At 47.5% G+C, this 24,668-nt stretch overlaps 2 protein-coding genes and 1 long non-coding RNA gene across 8 annotated transcripts in view; 2 read left to right on the top strand and 1 right to left on the bottom strand.

Moving 5' to 3' along the window:
* The window catches only part of LOC140616020 (uncharacterized), a 34,201-nt gene extending 17,930 nt beyond the window's left edge, over positions 1-16,271 (top strand). Inside the window, exon 3 of the long non-coding RNA XR_012016529.1 lies at positions 16,050-16,271. This is a non-coding gene — a long non-coding RNA (uncharacterized lncRNA). The remainder of the gene's footprint in view (positions 1-16,049) is intronic.
* PEBP4 (phosphatidylethanolamine binding protein 4) overlaps positions 1-17,732 on the bottom strand; it is a 246,798-nt gene extending 229,066 nt beyond the window's left edge. For 2 of the 5 annotated variants that reach the window (XM_072796273.1, XM_072796281.1), the window contains exon 1: positions 12,766-13,047. In XM_072796273.1, the coding sequence (XP_072652374.1) occupies positions 12,766-12,837 (72 nt within the window). In that variant the 5' untranslated portion in view covers positions 12,838-13,047. Of the gene's footprint in view, positions 1-646; positions 747-12,765; positions 13,048-17,621 lie in introns of those variants that run through there. The other 3 variants (XM_072796277.1, XM_072796280.1, XM_072796278.1) reach the window with 3 other exon arrangements.
* Positions 17,733-17,842: 110 nt separating this feature from the next.
* RHOBTB2 (Rho related BTB domain containing 2) overlaps positions 17,843-24,668 on the top strand; it is a 29,538-nt gene continuing 22,712 nt past the window's right edge. Inside the window, exon 1 of one of the 2 annotated variants that reach the window (XM_072796266.1) lies at positions 17,843-17,908. The gene's annotated coding sequence lies outside the window, so the exon portion shown is untranslated. The remainder of the gene's footprint in view (positions 17,909-24,668) is intronic. The other variant, XM_072796267.1, reaches the window with a different exon arrangement.

The following is a 24,668-nucleotide window of genomic DNA, read 5'->3' as shown; positions in this document are numbered from 1 at the left end:
ATGTTCCTGCCTATTCACAACAAAGAACGCAAGTTGAAACCAGGTACATCTTAATACATAATAAATGTAAAAAAAAAAAAAAAAAACCAAAAATACATAATAAATATCAAAAGCCATAAAAATTTTTATACAGTTTAACCCAGGAATTCTAGTAGGAATTAACCCAAGGAAATGCCCATGTATTTGCAGCATTATTTGTAATAGCAATAGTTTGGAAACCATAGAATTCTAACAGGAGGGAATGAGATTTTTTTTTAACTGATTGTATTTCAGGTAGGAAATAAAACATTAGAAATAATGTAAAAAAAATTAGTAAGTGTGGGGCACCTGGGTGGCTCAGGAGGTTAAGCGTCTGCCTTAACCTCCTGATCAGCTCAGGTCATGATCTCAGAGTCCTGGGATTGAGCCCTGCATCGGGTTTCCTGCTAATTAGGGAGCCTGCTTCTCCCTCTCCCTCTCCCCCCCGCCCCGCCCCACTCTGTTCCTGTGTGCGCTCTCTCTCTCAAATAAATAAACAAAAATCTTTTTTTTTTAATGACTAAGTGCTATGGAAAGATGCACACAGCTATAGCAGGGTTCCAAGAGGAACTTGATGCACACTCAAATTGGGATAAATCAAGGAGCAATTAATAAAAGGGCTACTTACAAAGATGAGGCCAGAAAATAGGGGGACACCTGAAGGTGGTGAAGTAACTGAGAGCTAGTAACAACAAACTGTCACTAGACCTCGAGGGCTTTGGGGAGGAAGTGCGGGACCACAGCAAGCTCAATGAGGCACTTAGGATGCAGGATTTGAGGACACATTCACCCTCAGGGTTGAGCAAGTCACAGTGAGTGCCTCCTTACATGTTTGCGCCAGAGGCACCTGCCTCACCCCATGCTAGTCCTGGCCCTGGGGGACAGAGCTATTAAAGGCACCTAGAAGGAAGATCCTGCAGAAATGTCTGTGAGGAGAGGAATGGTAACCTTTCACAGGGGGCCAGAGGCAGCAGACTCACCCGGAAGCGAGAGGGCAAGGCTGCTTTATAGTCAGCCTCTGGGACAGACCACAGGACAGACCACAGGACAGAGAAAAAGTGGATCCAAGGGTCACAGAGACTTCCCTAGAATGACACAAACTTAAGCAAAACAGGCAGGTTCCAAAGCACTATCTAAAATCCGATGCCTATTTTTACATCAATTTTATTTAGTCCTATACCTGGGGTGTAACATTACATTATGGTTGATTTTTAAATAGTTTTCGCTTTTATATGTATTCGCTAAATCTAGTGGAATGAATGTCATACAAAGAAAAAGAGAGAAACAATTCCAAAAATCATATGTAGGTTATGGCCTGAAGAAGATGAAGTAAAAAGCGTGGATGAAAAAAAGTCAAAATATTTATAGGGGTTGCTTTTGGGCCATGAGCATTTACAGAGTTATGCGTGCTTATTTCTTGGGGGGCAAGCGTTGTAGTTTTGTTTTTGTGTGTGCATCTTAGCCATTTTCTTTCTTGAAAGTGTCCTAAAGTGAAGGTGTGTCTTGCTATCATAAGTCCAGAAGCTATTCAATAAGTAGATTGGAGAGAGGCCAAGAGAGGGGTGCAAGAAGGAGAGGAGAGAGGAAAGCATCTCCGTAAATGGCCCCCTGTCCTCCCTGTGAGCTGACACCCCGAGCTCAATTATATTTATCTAATGTGTACAATTATATGATTTCTTGGGCTCCTTTTGCTCCAAAATTCCTTTTATTTTATTTTATTTTTCCAAAATTCCTTTTAAAGAAGAAACACAACTCTCATTTGGCAGTCCTGGTAACCTGTGGTAATGGTCATGAGACAAGGCTGACCAAGACACGGCCTAAGTAAGTAGAGTACGGACACGGAGCAGGAGCTGGGAGCGCCACCTCCCTGCAGGCCTGAGCATTGCAGCTGAGCGCTAAGAGCCCATTTCCAGGCTCCAGGACGTGCTGCCCTCTGCATGCCCCCTTGCAGGCGCCAGGTGCTGACCCCCTCTTCCTTCCCTGGCCAAATTCCAGTTCACTGTGTTTCTAGAGTCTCTGTCTTCACAACGCTTGCCCCCCCCAGAAATAACTGCTCATGACTCTGTAAGCACTCATCACCTAAAAGCAACCCTGTAAATTTTTTGGACTTTTCCTCCAGGCTTTTTACTTCATCTTTTTCAGGCCATAACCTACATATGATTTTTGGAACGTTTCTCTCTTTTTTTTCTCTCTCTCTCTTTTTATGACATTTATTCTATTAAATTTAACGAATATGTAAAAGCAAAAATTTGGGTCTTGACCTCCTCGAGGTGAATTCAGCATTCACAAGTATGAGCCATCCAACACTATGGCTTCCTGGGTCCCGGACTGCCTCACTTTCAAGAGCTTAGCTTCTATTCTATCTCCACCACCCACTCCCCAGGGCACACTTGGAAGCTCCTTTGTGCCTAGAACCATTGCACTTCTGCAGCTTGCACCCTCACATCCCTGTTCAGCCCATTCTTGCAGCTCTCCCACTCAGCCACTGCTTCCCACTGCAGCTGTCTCCTGGCCTCATCCAATCCATCTGTCTTGTGCATTGCTTGTTTTCTGCTATCATTGTGTCCCTCTTTCCAGCCCAGGCTCCTCAAACTGCAACCATCAGCTCAGTGCCATCTTTTTTTAAGATTTATTTATTTATTGGAGACAGAGAGAGAGAGGGCAAGCAGGGGGAGAGAAACCTAAGCAGACTCCTGCTGAGCACAGAGCCCACCACGGGGCTTGATCTCCCCACCCTGAGATCACAACCTGGGCCAAAACCAAGATTCAGTGGCTTAACTGACTGCGCCACCCAGCACCCCTCAGCACCATCTTTTACCTTCTCCTGGATGTCTAACCTAGGAAGTTCCAGACAGAACTCCAGCCCTGGAGGAATCTGACTTCTTGCCTTATCTCTCTGTAACCCAGGCTGTTGATGAGAAAGCACACAACTCAACAGATGGTTGCCACTAAAATGGGGTGGTCCATTGGGTCCTCAATGTTGCACTGTTTGTGATTTTCTAGTCCCTTCTTTCCCTCCCATTGGCCCTGGTAATAATTTCAAACCTTTCAACCCTCAGCAAATATCCCTACCTCTCTTTCTTAGTTCTTTTTTACTGGGAAAAAATAGGATTTATGAAACAAGAACTACCCGAATTCTCTACCTTCCTCCCAAAATAATGGGAAGGTATCTCTCCCTAGGTCCAATGCTTATCCCTCTTCCTGTACTTCAGTCCTGGCCCTGACATGCTAAGTTGACCCCTCCATTTTTTCTCTCCTTTCCTGTATCTAATCCCTCCCTTTCAACTTGCCAGCACGTAAACATTTTTTAAATTATATATAGAGAGATAAAGTGAGCAGGGGGAGGGGCAGAGGGAGAGAAAGAGAATCTCCGGCAGACTCCACAATGAGCACAGAGCCTGACACAGGGGCCGGATCCCAGGACCCTGAGATCATGACCTGAGCCAAAACCAAGAATTGGGCACTTAACCAACTGAGCCACCCAGACGCCCTAGCATTTAAACATTCTCAAGTCTCTTCCAACTATAAAAGATCTCTCTGCAGTGGATGCCCTGATGCATAACCCAGATGCCCCCTCTGGACTGAGGCATTCAATCTCCCAGCTGCTGGAAGTGTGGCCACTGGCTGCTCACACCTGAGGCCCCCCCTGAGGATTGCCAAGGAGAGTTGCTTGGTCTCAGGTAACCCCCGTTCCCCAAGGTGGGTAGTTAACTGACTGGTGCTAGAGTATTTGAAGGGTACTCTGGATTTGTTTTAAGCAGATAAGGAAAGACATACAGGCATGCAGATGACTGTCGTGAAGAAAGAAGTTTATACACACAGATCCCTAGAAATAGAAGGCAAGGCACACCATGCAGGGCCATGTGAAGAAGTGCACATTTCTATCAGGAGACAGAGGAGCAAGGAGAAAGAGAGGAAGATGTGGGCAATAACTTTTATTATGGCTTCCATGGGAAAAGTGATGCAAGGCAGCATAAGTAGGTTTAAGATCGGCTAGTTTGAATAATTTTATGGACTCTAGGATATAAGAGCTGTCCCTCGTCATCTAATGTCTGACCTGAAGTAACTAGTGCGGGGGTTAGTGGCCCTGAGTGTAAGAATCCTTTAAGAGTCCCATAAAGAAAAAATAATAATAATAATAATAATAAAAAGAGTCCCATAAAGGTGACGGTTGAGGGTCTGAACTCTTGATTGGTTGTGAAAGTTATGCTCACAAGGGAGTCATTTGCTACCTCTAAGAATTAGCTAGCCATACCAGGGGCAGTCTCTCTGGGATCAGCAAGATATTAAAATGTGAGAAAAATACAGAAAATAAAAAGGCATGAATAATAAAGGGGGTGAAGTCTCAATCCTGCCTGTCCTGATTCTGGGTCAACTCTGAAGGCCACCCTAGCTCCACAGCTCCCAGAGCGCTCTGCTCAGGCCTGTGTCACCACAAGCCACACTCCAGTTCCACCTCTGCTCCTCGTGCTGCATCACCCCATGGACTGCCACCAGCAAACCTGCATCTCAGCACCTGCCTCCCAGGGAACCCACCCAAGATGGTCTCTCTCACTGCCAGACCCCCAACCTCCCCCCATCTTTCCTTCCCAGCCAAACTTGGGGGCACCACCTCTGCTCACTGTCTCCACCTCTACAAATCCACAGCCACACTTTCTTCTCAGTGGTTCTCAAACTTCAGTGTGAATCGGAGTCACAGGGAGGGCTTGTTAATGCAAAGATTGCACAACAGGACCTCCAGAGTGTCTTGACGGAGTAGACCTGAGGTGCGGCCCACAATCTGCCCTTCTAACAGGCTGCCACATTGGAGAAGCCCCTGCCACACCAGTTCCCCACGTCTGTCAAGAGGAAGTCCACACTTCTGAGGCTCTTCAGGTGGCTGGCTGACAGGTGGTCAGCCTCACCTCTTGCCAGGCCTCTCTGTCATCCAGTCATTGCCATACTTGTGCTTTCTCCTAGAGAGATGCTTGCCCTTGTGCCTCTGGGCCTTTGCACGTGTCTTGTTTGCTCTGGCAGGTGCTTCCTCAACCCCCCTGACTTCTTTCCCCTGCCTGGCTCCCTCCTTGTCAGCTTCTTGTCTCTTTTCCAGTCACTTCTTCAGGGAAGTCTTGATCCTCTAAAGGGAGGCAGCCCTCACTAAATTATCACCAAGTGAGTGGAAAACGAATAATGGTGGAGGTGCTGCTCTTTCATTATAGAAACCCCCTCCTCTGGGCTGAGGCAAAGATGGAAAAGACAAAGGAAGAATACGGTGGGGAGTGCTGGGCCACACTGGAGGCTCCCCGGGGGACAGCAGGGAAGAAGTGGCACCTGCAGGAGGAGGGGCACATAGCAGGTGTTCTCTTGCTTAAAGCTCCTCTAGCCTTAAACAAAGACATGCCTGTCCTGCTCTGCTAGGCCCCCTCAGCCCACCACCCGGGGCAGATGAAACTCATCCCCTTGGGACACCTGGGTGGCTCAGTGGTTGGGCATCTGCCTTCAGCCCAGGGCGTGATCCTCGAGTTCCAAGATCAAGTCCCATATCGGGCTCCCTGCATGGAGCCTGCTTCTCCCTCTGCCTATGTCTCCTATGTCTCTGCCTCTGTGTGTGTGTGTCTCTCATGAATAAATAAATAAAATCTTAAAGAAAGAAAGAAAGAAAGAAAGAAAGAAAGAAAGAAAGAAAGAAAAGAAACTCATCCCCTGCACCAGCTCTCCTGGGGGAGCCACCCCCTCCCCCAATCTGGGGCCTCCAGCCAGTTCTGGTGAGAGTCATGTGATCACTTGGGCGTGCATGACAAGCTCCCCAGAGTGATGCTTTGAGGGGTGACCTTGTTGTCTGGGACAGAGCCCTCTCCTTGCACACTTGCCGCTGTCTGTAAGGGCTGGGCTACTTCCCGGGCCTGGGGTGGGGGTGGGCAGGGGCGGGGGCAGGACCCCACTAGCTCTTCCTCCCCAGATATTTGGCCCCAATTTCCAGGTCCAGGTTACGTAACACCTGAGGAGAACTACACTCCCCTGTCACCCACACCTCTTCCCTTTCGTGGAGCATTTCACAGACGCAGCTGCTTCTCAGAGAAGGTCTATTTTGGGAGCTGTTTTCATTTGACCTATATTAAGCACAGTCACAAGGCAGAGGCAAGTTGCAGGGTGCAGGGTGGCCTGCTTGCTCTTTGTGCTTTTTTAGTGTGACGGGTGAGAAAACCAGCCAAGCTGGTGCCCACAGCTCTGGAGCTGAGACTGGAGTGGCCCAGGGAGCTCGCCGTGGCATCAGGCTACAGAAAGCTCTAGGTGCAGGCGGTTTACCTGTAATGGTGTAGGCCCGGGCTGCCTCCCCTTCCACAAGTCTGGTTTGTGTCCCCCGAGGCCCCGCCAGAAGATAATACTTTGTTCACTGCAGCACAGGTCAGGGAGAAATGTAGGTTCCCTGCAGGCCCAGAATATACCAGGCCGGGAAGAGTCTGGGCCTGTGAAGTGCAGCTCGCAGAGTTTTAATGGGCCGTGGAGCCCCCTCCATGGGGAATTGCCTTTCCTGGGTTAATAATTAAATCACATGACCAGCAGGGGGAGAGAACGGGCTGCTGGGAGCCATCTGGCCCAGGTACTGTGCACAAACAGGTACTGCTTAGAGTCCACATCACTTTGAGGGCCTGTGGGGAAAATGAGAACAGAAAGGATTCATCCACTAAGCGTCCTGTTTGCCCCTGCACCACTGTTTTCTTTTCTTTTCTTTTTTTTTTTTTTTTAAGATTTTATCTGTTTATTCATGAGAGACACAGAGGCAGAGACATAGGCAGGGGGAAAAGCAGGCTCCCCACGAGGAGCCTGATGTGGGACTCGATCCCAGGACCCTGGGATCCTACTCCTGAGTCAAAGGCAGATGCTCAACCACTGAGCCACCCAGGTGCCCCTCTCCACTGTTTTCTCCCTTGGCCTCTTCTTGTCTCCCTAGAAACAGAGGCCCAACCCCAGAATCTCAAGCTCTGCTCCACACTGCTGACCCCAAGAGCTATATCTCTGGCACCTCGTCTCCCCTGAGGGTCAGGCCCACATCTCCAAACAGTTGTTCCACTGTCCATCACATTCAAAAATTCAAACTGCATGCCTCCTCCATACTCAGATCAGCCCCGACTGAGGACGCTGCTGTTGGCCTGGTCTCCCATGTGCCCCTGCTCTGTCTGCCCTTGAAGGGCTGGAGTGGACACTGATGAGGACTTCCCAGGCCAGCTGGGGAGGTACTCATGTCGCATCCCCTCAGAAGTGCTGGAAAAGAATCCTAGCTTGTCCTGTGCAGCAGACAGTGGGGCTTGTGCTCGCACCCATTGCAATCTGATTAGTGAATGGCTCTCCTGGAGATGCTTGAGTGGGTCACACACACCAAAGTGACCCACATGATTCCCACCAGAGTGGCTGGGAGCAGCTAAAGAAGTGGGGAAGCCACTGTCCTGGGAGAGTTGGTGGATGGCACTGGGGAAGAGGGAGAGAGACAAGAGAGGCCACAGCAGCTGAGCTTAGCGGGGTGTGAACTAAGGGCAGAAAGGAAAGGAAATTTTTAAACTTGAGTCTTTGGCCTGGAGGGACTGAGGCTGACAGAGAGAATGGGTAGCACATTTGAGGCAGGGACACAGGCCTGAGAAGGAACAGAGATAGGGTAAGGCAAAGTACATCCCGCACACGGGGCACATGGGATGCTCTGAGAACACAGCAAAGGGGGATAGGAGAAGAGGGGAACCAGCTTGAGGAGGCTTGAGTTCAAAGATGTCTTTCCAGCTGGGTGGCTCCTTTCCTTCCTCCGAAATCTCTTCCCATTCCCCAGGGCATGACAAGTCCTGGTCACCCCATCACCCCAGGGGGCTCCTGGGTGGGAGTGTGGAAGCAGTAAGACCCTTTCTGCAGCCTGAGGCAGAGACAGTGGCAGACAGAGGACTGCAGACCACCCAATGGGTCTCCCAGGGCAAGGCCTCCTCTCACCAAGGGCAGGAAAGCTTGGCGCTGGAGGAGGGCGAGCGGGGGGCCGAAGGACCAAAGGAAAGGACCCTGAAAGCATCGCCAAATAGAAGCAATGGAGGGATTTGAGAAGACATATCCATTTTGCTTCATTAAGGAATAAAGAAAAGGCAATATTATTCTCTACTCGAAGAAATACCAAAAAGAAGACTAATGGGGTAGGAGGGGAGGGAGAAACCCCAAGAGGGGATATTGGCATTTTCAGTTGGGGTAGATGCCGGAAGCAAGCATTGTTTCTGTTGATACTGGATCATCGGTAAAATACATCTTTTTCCAAAGATAAAATACACATCAAGATGCAAGCTCTCATGATTTGACTGCGTTTCCCCTTCTTCTGCTAATTTGGAAATGTCCCAGTGAAGACAGAAAAGCTTCTTGTGCGCTGAACACATGCTACTCAAAGGCAGGAAAATGACTTTCACCCCGACATTCCAGTGCTCAGCACTTCACTCAATAAATACTTGGTGAAAGACCAAATTTGTGAAGAAAGAGGCTCCCTGACAATTACAGCTCACCTCTAGAGGAGCTGGCTAATTCCAGCATGGTATCATCCATTGATGGTAACATTAGGCAGCTGTTAAAAAGGTACAGGAAAGGAATGCTTGGGTGGCTCAGTGGTTGAGCATCTGCCTTCAGCTCAGGTAATGATCCCGGGGTCCTGGGATCAAGTCCCGCATCGGGCTCCCTGCATGGAGCCTGCTTCTCCCTCCACCCATGTCTCTGCCTCTCTCTGTGTGTCTGTAATGAATGAATAAATTAAACTTAAAAAAAAAAAGGTACAGACAAACAAGTAGCTGTAAATATATTTGGGGACAATTCAGGGAACTGTGAGTACCAACTGGGTAGAAGATGATATCAGAGAATTTCATGTCAGTTTACTTCAGGATGATGATGGTTCTGTGTTTACTTATGCTGGACAATGTCCTTTTGGAGGGCACACGTGTTGAAGTGTTTCGGAGTAAGTGTCATAATATCTGTGTAGGGGCCAGAGACAGCCACTCCAAGATGGGGTGCTTCAGCATGAAGATTATTTTGAGTTAAAAGCAATCAAAAAGCAGCAGATTCAAGAAAAGCTCTTCGCCTCCCCCTCAACTGCCTAAAAAGAGTGTAGGTGGAGGACTTGCTCCGGGAACAGAGCTGTCACCACAGATCACTACGTTATGATCTGAACTAGGTGTGGCAGACAGGGAGGAACCTAGTCAGGCCTGATCCAACTCCTGTATGTCCCATTGTTTCTGGGGGCCCAGCAGACACTTGTTTGCCTGACTCTTTTTCACCTTCCTGTGAATTCAATGCCTTCCCTTTGAAGTCCCAGACCCCGACCCCTTCTTCTAAGGTGACATCTGTTCCTCATTTTATCTACCTATCTTTGGAATTCATGTCTGTGTGGATTAATATGTATATGAAATCAAATTTGATTTTTCTCTTGTTAGCGTGTCTCAAATCAATTTGACTTTTTTTTTTTTTTTTGAGAGAGATTGAGAGAGAGAGCATGCCCTCAGGTGAGGTGAGAGAGAGGCTGAGGGAGAGGGAGAATCTTAAGTAGATTCCACACCCAACACAGAGCCTGAGGGGAGGCAGGCCTTCCTGCGGGGCTTGATCTCAAGACCTTGAGATCATGACCCTGAGATCCTGACCTGAGCTGAAATCGAGAAGGACGCTTAACTGACTGAGCCACCCAGGCGCTGCATCAAGTTGATTCTCAGTCCAGCTAGAAGGACCTTGAAGATGTTGCTCCTCAACATCTACAAATTGTTTTGAAAAAAATTTGGCCAAAAAAGAGCATGAAAAATGTTAACAAATTGTTAAGTCTAGGTAATGGGAATGAGTATTTATTGGATTATTTCTTTTCAATTGTTCGATATGTTTGGGAATACATATGGTAAAAAATTTTTAAATATGATTTTAAAATATAAAATGTGTCTACTACACAACATGAGGCTAGAATCAAGAAAAAAATCTAAGATCGAGGGATCCCTGGGTGGCGCAGCGGTGTGGCGCCTGCCTTTGGCCCAGGACGTGATCCTGGAGATCCGGGATCGAATCCCACGTCGGCTCCCAGTGCATGGAGCCTGCTTCTCCCTCTGCCTGTGTCTCTGCCTCTCTCTCTCACTGTGTGCCTATCATAAATAAATAAAAATTTTAAAAAAATCTAAGATCGATAAATAAACAAAAAAATGTATAAAAAACATATAACATGGAGATAATAGAACTGAAAGGAATTGCCACTCTGCTGTTGAAATTATGGAAGATATCTTTTACTTACCTACCTGTTATGTTTTGTTATCCTTGAAAAGCATGTTTGCTTATTTGCAATAAGCAAATCACTGCCTAACTTCCTATATCCTTTATATATTGTCATGATATTTTTGCATGTATATATACCTACTTTATTAATCTTTTATGCACCAAGTTATTTAACATACCAAGTTGCAACTCTATGTTTGCTTTTATCACTGACCTATGGGATGCAATAAAGCAATTAAAACAGTTTGTACCTTAAGAAAAAAAACCTACCCACATTTATTGCTTTAGTGACATTTTACAATTGAAGGAAAAGCTAGCAAAATGTTTCCTTCTTTCTGTACTATCTTTCTTCCCTCAACATTAATTAATTTGTTTATTATTTTGGTCAATAATAATTTTTTTGTAGCGCATCTTGGTGGTTCAGTTAGATCCCAACTACTGAAGTGTTTCTGGGCTGCTTTGTAGCACGTGAGAGAGATCTCAGTACCCAGCATCACTGGACTGTCGCATCAAAATCTCTGCTTATGAAACAAAAGGAATTGAAATAGCTTTATTCCAAAGGGCCCCAGTCTTATTGTGCCTGGGATCCTTTTCATTGAACATCACATTAAGAAGCACTAAGATCAATGAGTGCCTAGGTGGCTCAGTTGGTTAAATTTTTGCCTTCAGCTCAGGTTGTGATCCCAGGGTCCTGGAATTGGGTCCCATATCAGGCTTTCCCCAGGGAGCCTGCTTCTCCCTCTGCCTATGTCTCTGTCTCACTTCCTGTGTCTCTCATGAATAAATCAATAAAATCTTAAAATAAAATAAAATAAAATAAATACTCTTTATACCAACTCTGGGGCTCTGAGTGGGTCCTCACATATACCATCTGATTGTTTGTCAGAAATGTACTAATTTATACTTCCATCAAGCAGAGGGAGTTGAGTATCATCATTTCAAAAAATTCTTACTGATTCAACAGATTAAAAATTGATCTAATTTTCACTTTTTAAAAATAACCGAGGTTAAGCCTTTTAAAAAAGTTTCCATATTTATTGCCTTTTAAAAAATGAATTATATTTGCATGTTCTTTGCCTATTTTATTTGCTAATGCAACTTACTGGTAAATTAAAATCCTTCAGGTTTTATATGTTTAATTGTTACATTAGAATATTTATTAGGGGGATCCCTGGGTGGCTAGTGGTTTAGCACCTGCCTTCAGCCAACGGCGTGATCCTGGAGTCCCGGAATCGAGTCCCGATTGGACTCCTTGCATGGAGCCTGCTTCTCCCTCTGCCTATGTTTCTGCCTCTCTCTCTCTCTCTCTCTCTGTGTCTCTCATGAATAAATAAATAAATAAAATCTTAAAAAAAAAGAATATTTATGAGGACAGTGAAAAAAATGTGTATTTATCTTACCAGTGTGAAGAGAAATGAGAATTCATTTAATCGTCAAATTCCTTAATAATTCTGAAAAACAGAAGGGTCAGTTCATTTCATGGGGACAATTTTGATTGTTATCCTAGCTATCTTCAAAGTGAAAGTCTGAACTAATGTCCAATACCAAGTTTTTTTAAAAAACAAACTCTGTGGATATTTAAACTTAGAGCTCCAAATTCCAAGGAATCCAATCTTCTAACAGCTTCATGTGACATCCCAAATACTTTCAAAATCCCAAATTACAACTTTGTGTTTCTACTTGATTGCACGAAATGCATCTCATCCCGTAGCTATGACCCCAAAACAACACCTAACATTCGTTCAAGTCTCCCTTTTTAAACTTTCCCTTTTAGCCATAGATAATACAAAGAAAACACTAAATTGCTCTAAGCTGCTCCTTCTTTCATGTCATACTTTATCTACAGAGATTTAAGCAAAAAAAAAATTTGTCCACAACTTTTTCGATTTTAAACTGCCTACTGGTTTTCCTCTGAGATTTACAAATGTATTTATTCAGAACTCAACTGCAGTATATATAAAAGGACTGCTTGTGAGAATGTATTTTTTCCTTCCGATCTCATTTCCTATTGTAAAAGCCAGTTGTCAGTGCCTGGCACGGTGCCTGCCATAACTAGTTCAATAAATGATGATTGGAGCTGATTTGAGCACTGATAAAAGCGAACCATTTTTTAAACTCTGCTTGTGCTGACAGAAAGAAAGAAAGAAAGAAAGAAAGAAAGAAAGAAAGAAAGAAAGAAAAAGAAAGAAAGAAAGAAAGATCTCATTCCCCAGGGGGAGCCTCCGGAGCTGCAGTGACCTCCCCATCCCCACCCTCTTTGCTTCCATGCAGCCTGGAGATGCTCTCACTAGGGCAGGCCCTTCGAGATTGAGATTGTTCTGAGTAGGCTGGTTTTGAGAGCTGAGTCTTTTGCCAACCAAATTTCATTTGAATTAGCCGCTGTCCCTGCCAGGAATTCACCGCTGGAGCTGGTGCAGGCTACTCCTGGGGAAGGGGCAGGAAGGGGGGAAGGAGAGAGAGGGTCAATAGGGACAAAAGTTAGGTACCATCTGTGTAGCCCTGGTCTCCTCCTACCTGCCTCTGAAGCAGCTCTCCTCTGCTCTCCAGGGGTTGCAGAATGAGCAGTAGGCATACTCTGGCTGGCATGCTCTTACAGGAAAGTGCCAGGTTCTCCAGAGGAGTTTATGGCCTAAGCTTGGCCCTGAGCCCTGTCAGCTGAGCTCCAGCTGCAGCAGCACCACGCTCCCCCCAGGCAGCCCAAGATCTGGACCATGTCGGGCTCAGGTACAGCTGGCCCTGCTGCACGCTCTCCCCACCTCAGTCCTGTCCCCTGGACTCTCAAAGGCCCCAGTCTCTACATGGTGATGTCTGTCATTGGAGAGGCTAAGCACTGGAGCCCACGTAGGCATTTGTGCAGCAGAACCAGAAAAGAGAAGACTTTCGTTACTCCCAAGGTTCTCAGCCTCTGTCCTCTCATCATTTCACCTAACTCAGGTGCAGGAAAACTTAGAGGCTACTGGTCTGGGGCTCCTACCTCTGCTTCCATCATGCAGGCCAAGGGAGGCCATGGGCAAGATGGCAATGCCTGTTTTGGAACCTCTCCCCAGCCTCCTGGCCTTTCTACCTGTTGGTGGAAGGCTCTGCTCCAGTATCTCCTTTCCAGCTGCCCACTGCCCCTTCCCGCACTCCCTCATTCTCAAGTTTTTTTGATGTACCAGCGTGAAACTACCTCACAAATTAGACTTTCGATTTTATAAAAACTCCAATCCATTGGTACAGGCACCATATTTCTTATGGATAGTGAGTCATCTTCTGGTCTTGGTTTAGAAATAGTGAGTACCATGATTAGCTCTTTGGATTAGCTAGGTTAATTAGCTCTCCTTGTGGTATGTAGACACCACATAGACATGTTTGTACCAATGTGCAGACCACTTTTATACCAAGCCAGTGAAATAGAGTTCAGACAGTTTCTCTAGAAAGGGCTGAAACTCTGAGATTGATAATTTTGCCATAATAAGGCATAAGTAAAATGTGGGGGGGGAAATACTTGGTTTGGGCAATATTGATCATAACCTATATTTTTATTTTCTACCTTAAGGAAAAAAAGTAGTATCTTAGTAAATATTGGTAGAGACATGACTTATATATCATTTAAATAATTCATTTTCAAGACGCTTGAGTGTCTCAGTGGTTGAGCCTTTGGCTCAGGGCATGATCCCAGAGTGCTTGGATCAAGTCCCACATCCAGCTCCCTGCATGGAACCTGCTTCTCCCTCTGCCTATGTCTCTGCCTCTCTCTTTCAGTGTCTCTCATGAATACATAAATAAAACCTTTAAAAAATAATAAATAACTCATCTCACAATTTTTTTTTCTGGAATTTGAGTGGGCCCATTTGGAATTTTGTTGGGTTGTTAAGGCCCCCCTCATGATATGCTTATTCGGCGGTTATACATGAGTCTCTTCCTGACCAAAGATACACCTGAAGAATTTGCGTGGGCAGGGTGATGGCCATGATCTTCAGTAGAGAACTCTGCTCCTGAATAACCAGTTTGAGTGTTTGGGAGGCACATGGAACAATTTCAGAGTAGTGTGAAACACACACTCGTTTTTCTTTCTTTTCTACCTCTAAATGTTCTACTATGAACCTATAAAATCAGAGAAAAAGACATAAAAAAGAATATAGTGCTATATGCATGATATTATATACCAGTTATGTATTTTAGACATCTATATTGATTTGGTAGTAAAAATTTTAGTTGTTCTTAATTTTTCATATTTTCTGTAATTATCAATATTTATTAATGAACTTTTCTTCATTATAGAACCAGAGAAATAGTTTTATAATAAAGTACTAGGGCTTTTTTCTTAGCCAGAACCCCAATTAATAAATATCAATTACAGACAAAGACATAAACAGGAAAGGCAAGTTTCACATTTTGGAGAAAAAATATAGAAAACTATATTTATCTCCTCAGAATAAGAAGGGTTTCTTAAACCACAAAATATACTATCCGTGAAAGAAAACTTGATAAATCAAACTGCAATATAGTTAAGAATGCATGTTCATCGAAAGCCACCATAAAGAAAGTCATATAACAAGCCACTTTCCTGGAGAAAATATCTCTCACACATTGAGCTGAAAAGTTAGAAATTCTTTTGTATATTAAAATACATTAATATTTTAAAATATATAATATTATATAATATATAAATTTAATATTAATTAAATATTGTAATATTTATAACATCTATTATATGTAATATTTTTCACATAACTGAAAAATATTCGTTCCAGAATATATAAATAATTCATACAAATCACTGATGATAAGAAAATGATGGTGTCCAGAAAATGGGCAAAGGACATGAACAGGCACTTTGAAGAAAAAGAAAAACAAATGTACCAAAACGTATGAAGATACCCACTTGACCTTGTTAGTAATCAGAGAAACACAGAATGTTGCTGCTGAGATGCCATTATGCACCCAGCAGAGAAGTGGATGTTTAAATCTGAAAAATCAGGTGGAGATGAGAATCAAGAGCAGTTGGAACCCTTCTACGCTGTGGGTGTTCTAGCCACTTCGGAAAACACTTCAGTACAATCTTGTCAACTTGAGAGCAAGCACTCACCCCATAACCCAACAATTCCATTTACCCAATGACAAATGTTTGAGCATGTGCACTTGGACAAGCACAAGAATATTCAAAGGAGCAATTTTCATAATAGCCAAAGACTGGACAGCAGATAATATGTTGTTGCCCTGGGAATTACACTGCCCTGCAAATGAAGGCACTGCGGCTACACACAACAGGTTGCCAGATCTTAGTAACATAAAGCCTAGAAAAGACAAATCCAACAAGATGATGCACACACAGTGTAATATCATTTCTCAAAGCTTAAAAATGAGCAAACCTGAACAGTATGTGATTCAGAGATGCCCACACCATAGGATAGAAAATATTCCAAATCTTCAGGGAAATGACAAATGCCAGATGCAGAGTAGGGGTCCCTGTGTTGAGAGGTGAGGGGTGGGAACGAAGAATCACACTCCCGTGGTCTCAACGTTGCAATGTGCTGGTTGTGTTACGCTTTTTACATCGAGTAAGGGGTTCACACTTGTGTGGGTCTTTTTGTGTGTGTGTGTGTGGGGGGGTCTTTATTATGTTTTATGACTTGGATGTGTGTCATATTTTACTGTGCCATATATTGTATCACTTAAAAATATTGAAGACTACAGAAGGAAATATATAGGATATCCTAAACCTTTAAGTGGAATTCCTTTGATTTGAGCTCAGTTTGACTCGGGATTCCAAACCCTTTATTTTATTTTTAAAGATTTTATTCATTTATTCACAGAGAGAAGCAGAAACATTGGCAGAGGGAGAAGCAGGCTCCTCATGGGGACCCCGATGCAGGGCTCAATCCCAGGACCCTGGGATCACCACCTGAGCTGAAGGCAGACACTCAACCACTGAGTTACCCAGGTGCCCTGGATTCCAAACTCTTAAACCTATCTGATCATGATGTATTATCTTATTAACAGTGCTTTTAACTTGAAAAAAAAATCCTGATTGTAATCATTGGCATGCGTATCAAGGCACAGATTCATTTCCTTAACCCTACCTACCCTTTACTTCTCTACATCTTCCCAAATGATCATGGTCCCCCCAGTGTGGCTAAGAAGGAGAAGGTGAGGAGTGCCCAAAGTGTGCTTCTCTAGCGCCCCCTACAGACCAGATTTACCTTAGCAGTGATTAGGGCGACCACCAGATCCCAGGTGAGGGGCAATATCTTCACTGACAGGCCAACTCCCCCAAAACTGGCTCATGGTTCCGTTCACTGCAGCCATTCTTTGGGGCTAGACAATGGGGTGAGGACTTTGTTTCCTGAATACACTGAGGGTGTCCCCCAACCCTCCTCCCATGCATGAACCTACAGGGGTCAGCTGATCAGTCTGGCATAGAGCTCTCTACTTAGCAGAGGAGCTGGAAGGGGCAGGGTGGGACTGTGAATCCTTGGGCCTTGGGCAGCTGGGGAAGATAAGAGGTGGAGAACAGTCTGGGGAGAAAATGGGAAAAGCAACCAGCTTCTGGAGGAGTGAAGACAGCACACGAACCCAGGGCTCCACTGTGTGCTACCAAAGTATGCACCAGGGTCCCAGGGGAGGTAAGTGCTTTGAAGGCCATGGGGAGCCTCTGCCTTCTCAGCTGAGGCATCTGATGGGGACAAGTCGGTGTGATGGCAGGATGAATTCCAGCCCAGTGCAGGGTCATGTCAAGTCCCCCTTCCCCTCTCCACAATCCCAGGCAGCACCAGTCCCTCATAGCACATTCAAAATGCAGAAATAACAGAGCCCAGGCCATTGTGAGGGATATGTAAGCTCCATCAACTGAGTACAAGGCCATTGTTCTTAGCATTCAAAATGAGGGACTAGCAAACCTTTAACACTCACAAAAGGGTAAACTGAGGTCCAGAAATCCATTCCAAGAAGCACAATATATGTAGGTTTTGAACTCAGTTGCTCAACCTTCTTGAGTATCCTGGCTGGCCAGGACTACAGGCTAATAGCTTTCGCGTTGTTTTCTACCTGAGTGCAAATGAGCAGAAGCAGGAAGAAAGGCTTCCTGTCCAGCAACACCCCCCCAACTCCCATCTTGCTTCTCCAGCCTTGCTTCCCTCTATATAGCCTCCAGCTCGGGTTGCCAAAATTAATCACCGGTGGGGTTGAAGCAACAGCCCTGTTCCCTGGCTCCAGGCCAGGCTCCCAGGATGTGCGTCAGAAAGAGCCAGTGAGTGAAATTCCAAAGCAATGTGAGTCACCAGGGAGGAGGAGAGGCCAGGACAGAAGTCAGAATGAGAGCCTCAAGGCAGACCAAAAAAAGGCCCTGAGGGGGTCAGGGGCTGGGCCCAGATAACATGAATGCTCACCTGTACGAAGTTGGGAGGGGGGCCTCCTGGCCAAGTGGCTTATCTCTGGGCTCTGCACAGACCTGGATTGGGAGGGAAGTGACCAGGAGGCCAGCCTACTAGTCCCACCCCTGGATACAGTAACCATGACCCTTACCTGGCTCCCCATAGGCTGGGCTTTGGATCCCAGCCCTTAAAATCCGAGTATTGTTTCCACAAGCATTCCCTCCCCCCTGGCCCAGCCCAGGACATTGCTTACGGACAGGGAACGGTGATAGGCCAGCTGGGCCCCAGAGGAAAGGCAGCAGGTAAGTCCACAATCTGTGCCCTGCCATCCCAAGACCACCCCTGGACCCTTCTTCTGTGCCCGGGGTAAAGAGAGGAGCTCCAGCTCTGGCTGCTTCACCTGTCCTCACCAGGTTCCTTCCAGAACTCAGTACAACGAGCAGGTCTCAGAATGTGATCTCCGAAAGAGAGAGATGTGAAGGCAGGGGGAAGGTGGGCTAAAAAATCAATCAGGTGTCTTACCCATCAGGGTGCAGCAGCCTGTTGACTCTGGACCAGTGACCCAAGGCAGCAGAGCCCAAGGCAGAAAGTGTGTGTGTGTGTGTGTGTGTGTGTGTGTGTGTGTGTGTGTGAAGGGGTTACAGTTCCACATACAGTGGGAGTCTCCAGGGGCAGTGTCTACAGGAGCCAGGGCAGGCCTCCATTCCACTCTCCTTGGAACCAAGCCAGGAGGGAAGGGGAAGCAGGGGTCTCTCCTCCTCCAACAGCCCTTCTCATCCTACTCAATCAAAGTGGCCTGTGGCCAGGATGGGGCACTGCAACCACCTGTGTTTCTGGGGCCCCCTCAGCCCTTACACCCTTCTCCAGCCTGGGTGGCTCCTGCCAGTACCAGGGATGCCTCTGCTCTGCTGGGTTTCTTGCACCTGGCTTTTCCTCACCGCTCACCTCAAGACCCTGTGCAGCCTCTGGATATCCTTCCCCAGTCCTGGAGCTGCTGGATCCTCCTGGCAGTAGGATCCATTTCTCCGAAAAGAAATTTTTTTTTTTTCTCCGAAAAGAAATTGAACAGCATCCCTAACTCTAATCCTCACCCTCTCTTGGGCCCCTCACCCCACCCCACTCAATCTGACTCCTCTCTCTAGGCACACCTGGCCCAGAACGCAGGGCAGCCAAGAACCCCCACCCCCACCCCACCACCCCAGCCGGCCTCCTGGCAAAGCAGTCGCTGAGTGAGAGAGCTCCTTTTGCTTTAGGAAGGGACGAGACTTAGACTTGAGGCTTCCTGGGGCCTGAGGATGCCCTGGTAGGTAACTCAGACAGGGAGCCGATGCAGAAAGCTGGGTGGCCATGGGCCCTAGCCAAGGTGAAGGCCACTGCGCAGGAAGTCAGACCCACTGAGGGGCTGTGTGAAGTGACTGTTTAAGGCTCCAGCTGCCCCTGTTTATAGGTGACCTTGGCTCCGGGCTCTAAATTCTGTGTCCTCCTTGTGTTTCCACTTCTAGGGCATATTTATCTCCAGCAGTTAAGACCTGTCAGCTTCTCTGATATATATATATATATAGGAATATATGGAATATATATATATATTGCATCAACTGAGTTAAAAGCCCATACCTGGAGGCATGAAAACATTTCCACATTCTTGACTTCCTCTGGGACTGGGGTTGCAGGGTGAGTGGGGGCCCGGGAGGGCTCTGAGGCAAGCTGATCCATTCTCAGCGACCCTCCCTGATGGCAGAAAACATGTCACAAGATAACCTCACACAGTCAGGATTTCAAAACCGGTGGGGATCATCCACCAGAACCACCCGGTCTCACGCAAGAGTAAACTGAAGCCCACAGAGATCAAGTCTGGGGAAAGGACCCCAGCACCAGGCCCCACATGGCCTCAAACTCCCTGTGTGACTTGGCACATACTGTGTTCAGCTCTAGCTCAGTTTGCTCAGATAAAGATAGTCATTTTCATATGAATTAAGAACAACACGTTAATGCTCTAAAATGAGGGCACGAGGTTGGAGGGGGCTCCGGGGCTGTGCCATCTCCCCTGGGAGGCTCTGGGCCTGCCTGCATTGTGACAGTAGCGAGTCGCGTGGCTTCCTGAAGTTTCGGCTTCCCCATCTACCAAGTAGGGATAATCGTACCTCCTCAGAGGATTGTTTTGAAGCGTAAATGAAGGAGTACAGTTAGCCCAGTACTGGGCATAGAACAGACTTGTGATAAATGATGATGATTATGATTAAGCTTAAGCTTCTTGGTGATCAGATGGCATCATCATTTTATAATCATCACCATCTCTAGCAGTGTCTGGCACTGGTAGGAGTTTAGCATGCATGTGATATGCAAAACAAGATAAATGAATAAAAGAGCAAACAAGCCTCATTTTTCTCAGTCTTAGGGTAAGTAAGTGATGTGACTGGGGTTGCAAGGACAGGTCACATACCTTTGGCCTGGCTTGGTTATTAGGGGCCCAGGCCACATCTGCCTCCAGCAGGGCCACGGGACAGGTCCCAGAGAGGTGCAGCGTGGTCAGCACTCCGAGTCCCCTAGCACCAGGGCTCCGCAGTCTCAGCTCCGCATGGATAAGATAGTGGTGGGAGCTGCTATAAGCCAAGGTCTGCTGAAGCCACATTGCCTCCCCAAGGCTTTCCTGTTGGGTGTGGAGATGGGTCTCCTCTTGGGGCTAGTTCCAGCCCCAGGATTCCGCCCCCAGCTCAAGCTTCCAGACAGCTCTCAGCATGGGGCCCCTAGGAGAAAGATGAGGATGGGTTGGGGGAAAGGTAGGGTGAGCAAGAGTGAGCCCCAAGCTACCAGACAAAGCTGAGGCATGCATTCAATGGCCTTTGAGGTGCCCAGACTGTGTTTCCAAGGGGCAGCATAACAGCACCCTGCCACCCCTGCCACTCTGTCCGGGGACCAGGGCCACAAGCTATGTCTCTAAAGGACCCACATGGGCAGCCCAGGTGGCTCAGCAGTTTAGCGCCGCCTTCAGCCCAGGGCGTGATCCTGGAGACCCGGGATTGAGTCCCGCGTCGGGCTCCCTTCATGGAGCCTGCTTCTCCCTCTGCCTGTGTCTCTGCCTCTCTCTCACTCTCTCTCTTTCTCATAAATAAATAAATAATTTTAAAAATCTTAAAAAAAATAAATAAATAAAGGACCTACATGTTCTGGAGGAAGCTTCCAAACCTGAGCACCTGCTCCTACTCTCTGTCTCTGTGTCAGTCCCTACACCCCACCTCACTTTGTGCCTTGCCCTGGGGGTCCAAAACTCTGGGAATGGTCACACCCTGCAGAGCAATGCTTTGGCTGAGACCCGGGGCCCTGGACTCTGCACGCTGCACCCTGACCCTGAGAGCAGCTGCAGTTTCCCAGGGTAGCTGGCTACTGACTCTGGTTGCTTGGAGCCTGAGAGAGGACTTCCAGGTCCAGAGAGGTCCAGAGACAATGCAGTTGCCCTGTTGGTCCCTCACCACTCCAGGAAAGTTCTGCCCAGCATTCCCCAGCTGTCTGCTCTGGAGGACCATCCAGGGTTGAATAATGCCCACGACTGTCCCTAGTTGTCCTGCTTGTTCGCCAACCAACCGTCCTCCTCTCTTTGACCAAACCAGAGCCAGGTGCAGATGTTTTTTCTAGAAATTTCTGCCCAGGAGGTGGGGAAAGGGAGAGGGAAGAATAGGAGTGGGGGCAAAGGAAAGGGAGAACAAGACGGAAGAAGGAAAGAAGAGAAGAAAAAGGGGCCTTCATGGGGGCTGGAGCAGATCCTTGATGGATCCCAGACTTTGTGGAGGATGTGGAGCTTTAGAAGTTGGGGGATTCTCTTCCTCTGGTTATAAAAAGTCAGGGCCAGAGGCTCCTTAGATGTCTTCCAGGTCAACTCCCTAATTTTGCTGAGAACCCTGAGGGGATGGGAACCCCCTTCCAGAGTCCACTCCAGCGACTTTTACACCCTTCCTTCCTCATGTTGTTGGAGCCCAAGTACCAAGATGGCTCCAGGACTCAGGCAAAGGGTGCAGAGGGCGGTGCTCTGCAAGCTCTGGCCTGGAGCCCTGCAAGGGGAACCCAGAGTGCAGGTGAGGGCCAGCTCCCTTCCTGGGAAGCCGCACACAATCCTTTCATCTGCGTCAAAAGCAGCTACAGCCCCAGATTGAGGTCTGGTTACTGACAGGCAGCAATGCCCAAGGCAGGGTCCAGATTCAGGCTAAGCTGACCTTGACAGGAACACTGAGCCCTCCAAGGGTTTACTAAACAAACTCTGTCTTCTTCTCAGAAAGATTCTCTGTTCCATGCCATGCATTCCTTTATCTGGAAGCGGTAAACAATAACACACACTCGCAGTGGACCATCTCTGAGGGCCAACAAAAATCTTTCCCATCCCTAACGTGGATTATTATCCCTGTGAGCTCCAGCAATACCAGCGCCCAAGGGAGAGGTGGGTCAGAAGTAAGGAGACTGGGGGGCCCCTGGACACACATCTCCACTGGCCTCCCCCCCAGCCCCCTCCCTGCCCCCCTCTAGAACACCGCAGCCACATGGAAACCCATGGGGAACAGTTGGGGCTTTTTATAATCTTTATTTGTTAACAGTTCAGGCTATTTTTTTTCCATGCTTGCAAGAGATGCCAATGCCTCATGAAAAAGTTGTGAAAAAAAACAAGTCTATTTTGGGGTGATCAGCCTCCTCAGAGCTTCTCACTTGCAGCTCTGCAGGGCTCCAGGAACAAGCCTGTCCTCTCTCGGAAGGTCTGGAGCCTGCTTGAAGTGAAGGATCTTGGTCCTTGAACGCGCTGGCTAGGGGAGTGCATTTTTGCCCACTCCCCTTCGTAACTTTTCTGTCTACGAAGTGCAGCAGAAGTAACACCATGTCGCTTCTTTCTGCTGGAGGCCTGCCTAGTGGTTTCTAGCGTAGTGTCCTGAGAAATAACATCCCAGGAGCCTTGGGGTGGCTCTTGCATTTCCCCTGTGGTATTAGTGGTGGTGGTGCTTGCAGCTCTTAAAGAGAGAAGCCAACCGGTGCCCCAGTCTCTCCTCTAAGCAAAGAGCTGCTTCAGAGCTACAGATCCACTGCTTGGAGGCTTCAGCCAGCTGTGGCTCCCTAGGAGGCAGGGCCAGAGTGGAGGGGCTTGGGTGAGTGGGCAGAGGGGTCTGCACGCTCAGATCTCTGCCAGCTGGGGCCGGCTGCAGCCTGGCCAGGCCAGACTGGGAGTGGATTCTTCAGCTCCTGCTTTGAGCAGCGCCTCCAGCCCCACAGTGTGGTGGAGGGGAGGCTGCAAGGGGCCAGTTGGGCTTTGAAAATCCCAGGCAGAAATTTTGTTTGTGTTCCTTTCATTGCCTCACCTGCTTGTTCATTTTCTCCAGGGAACCCCTGGGCACCAGGGCCAAGGTGGGCATGGGATTTTCCAACCCTGGTAGGTGAGACTGCCAGACTTCTACACCCTCTGTGCTGCCTGCTGGCCACAGGCAGTGTAGGCAGCTGAGGCACAAATGGGAGATAGGTCCCCCTTCGCACAGGGATACTGAGCACAAATCCATGAGGGGGGAGAGGGCAGAAATGAAGGAGGAGTTAGAGGGAACACACAGTCTCTGATCTCAGCCCTGGAAGGGGCCAAGAGAGGATCATCTAGCGCTCCCCCCCCCGCCCCCCGCCATCTTCAGGCAAGTAATATTATTATCCCAACAGAAGACCAGAGAGGTTAGGTTCCTTGCCCAAAGTCACACAGCCAGTTCCTGGCAGAGGGGAAACTAGAGCCGAAGCTGGCACCAGTTACTGCAGTGGTTGCTCTTCTGCTTTAGTTTCTTTTTACTCAGGGCTCTTGGGGCTCCTACTGTCTACAACCCTACCCACATTGGGCTTGGGGGACTTCTTTTTTTTTAATATTTTATTTATTTATGATAGAGAGAGAGAGAGAGAGGCAGAGACACAGGCAGAGGGAGAAGGAGGCTCCATGCACCGGGATCCCGACGTGGGATTCGATCCCGGGTCTCCAGGATCACGCTCTGGGCCAAAGGCAGGTGCCAAACCGCTGCGCCACCCAGGGATCCTGGGGGACTTCTTACCTTAGCTTTCTTCTGCTTTGTGGTCCCCTGTCCCTGGAGGGTTGTCACAGAGATGCCCCTCTATGACCCTTTAACGACACAGTACCAGCTACTTCCAGAGGTATCCAGCTGGCTTCGCTGAGCCCTTCCTTAATCATTCCCTATCTCTCCTCAAATTCCAGAATTTTCTTTTTTTATTATTTTTTTTAAGATTATTTATTTATTTATTCATGAGAGACACAGAGAGAGGCAGAGACATAGGCAGAGAGAGAAGCAGGCTCCCTGTGGAGAACCCAATGCGGGACTTGATTCCAGAACCCTGGGATCACAACCTGAGACAAAGCCAGATACTCAACCACTGAGCCACCCAGGTATCCCCCAGAATTTTCTTTGGCTGAACCTGTTGCAAGATTGTGACTGACCATTTAAGGAAGCTGAAGGTGGAGATCTCTGCCTCTCTTACTATGTTTCTGATCCCTCCCCACTTTGTCCCCCAAATACTTCCTTCTTCCATTCTCAGCCTTGGTGGCCATCAGCTGATATTCTGCTGAGCCTAATTTGGGTCAGGAGCTTCTTCAGTGAAAAGGATGGCTGATAAAATATAGGCCTTCCATGCTAGGAGCCCATAATAAATATCAGTGTTGGATAAACTGACCCGACCCTTACACATGAGAAAACAGGCCCAGGGAGGAGAGAGACTTGCCCACTATCACCCAGCTGCATGACGATGGAATCCAGGCCTCCTGAAGGACAACAGAGTGTCCTTTCCAAATTGCCAAACCAGTTCAGAGGGTGCAAGTGCCTGCAGCATGGGATGGACCCTCAGCCCTGTTCATGGCCCTCAAGGAGCTCCTTGATTTCCCAGGTGACCTCTGGGTCAGCCCAATGAGCCTGGACAGCAGGAGCCATGCTCTTGCCCTGAGTAGACCCTCTGTATGGGCTGACCAACCTGGTGGTGCCTCTGCAGGTAGCTCACAGTGTGTTTATTCCTTCTCTCACTGTCTTCCCCTGCCCTGCCCCATTCATTTCTGTC

This window comes from Canis lupus, chromosome 24 (assembly GCF_048164855.1).
Source record: "Canis lupus baileyi chromosome 24, mCanLup2.hap1, whole genome shotgun sequence".
NCBI classification, from domain to species: Eukaryota; Metazoa; Chordata; class Mammalia; order Carnivora; family Canidae; genus Canis; species Canis lupus.
Note: the sequence above shows the minus strand (reverse complement) of the source record. Positions and strands in the feature narration are given on the sequence as shown.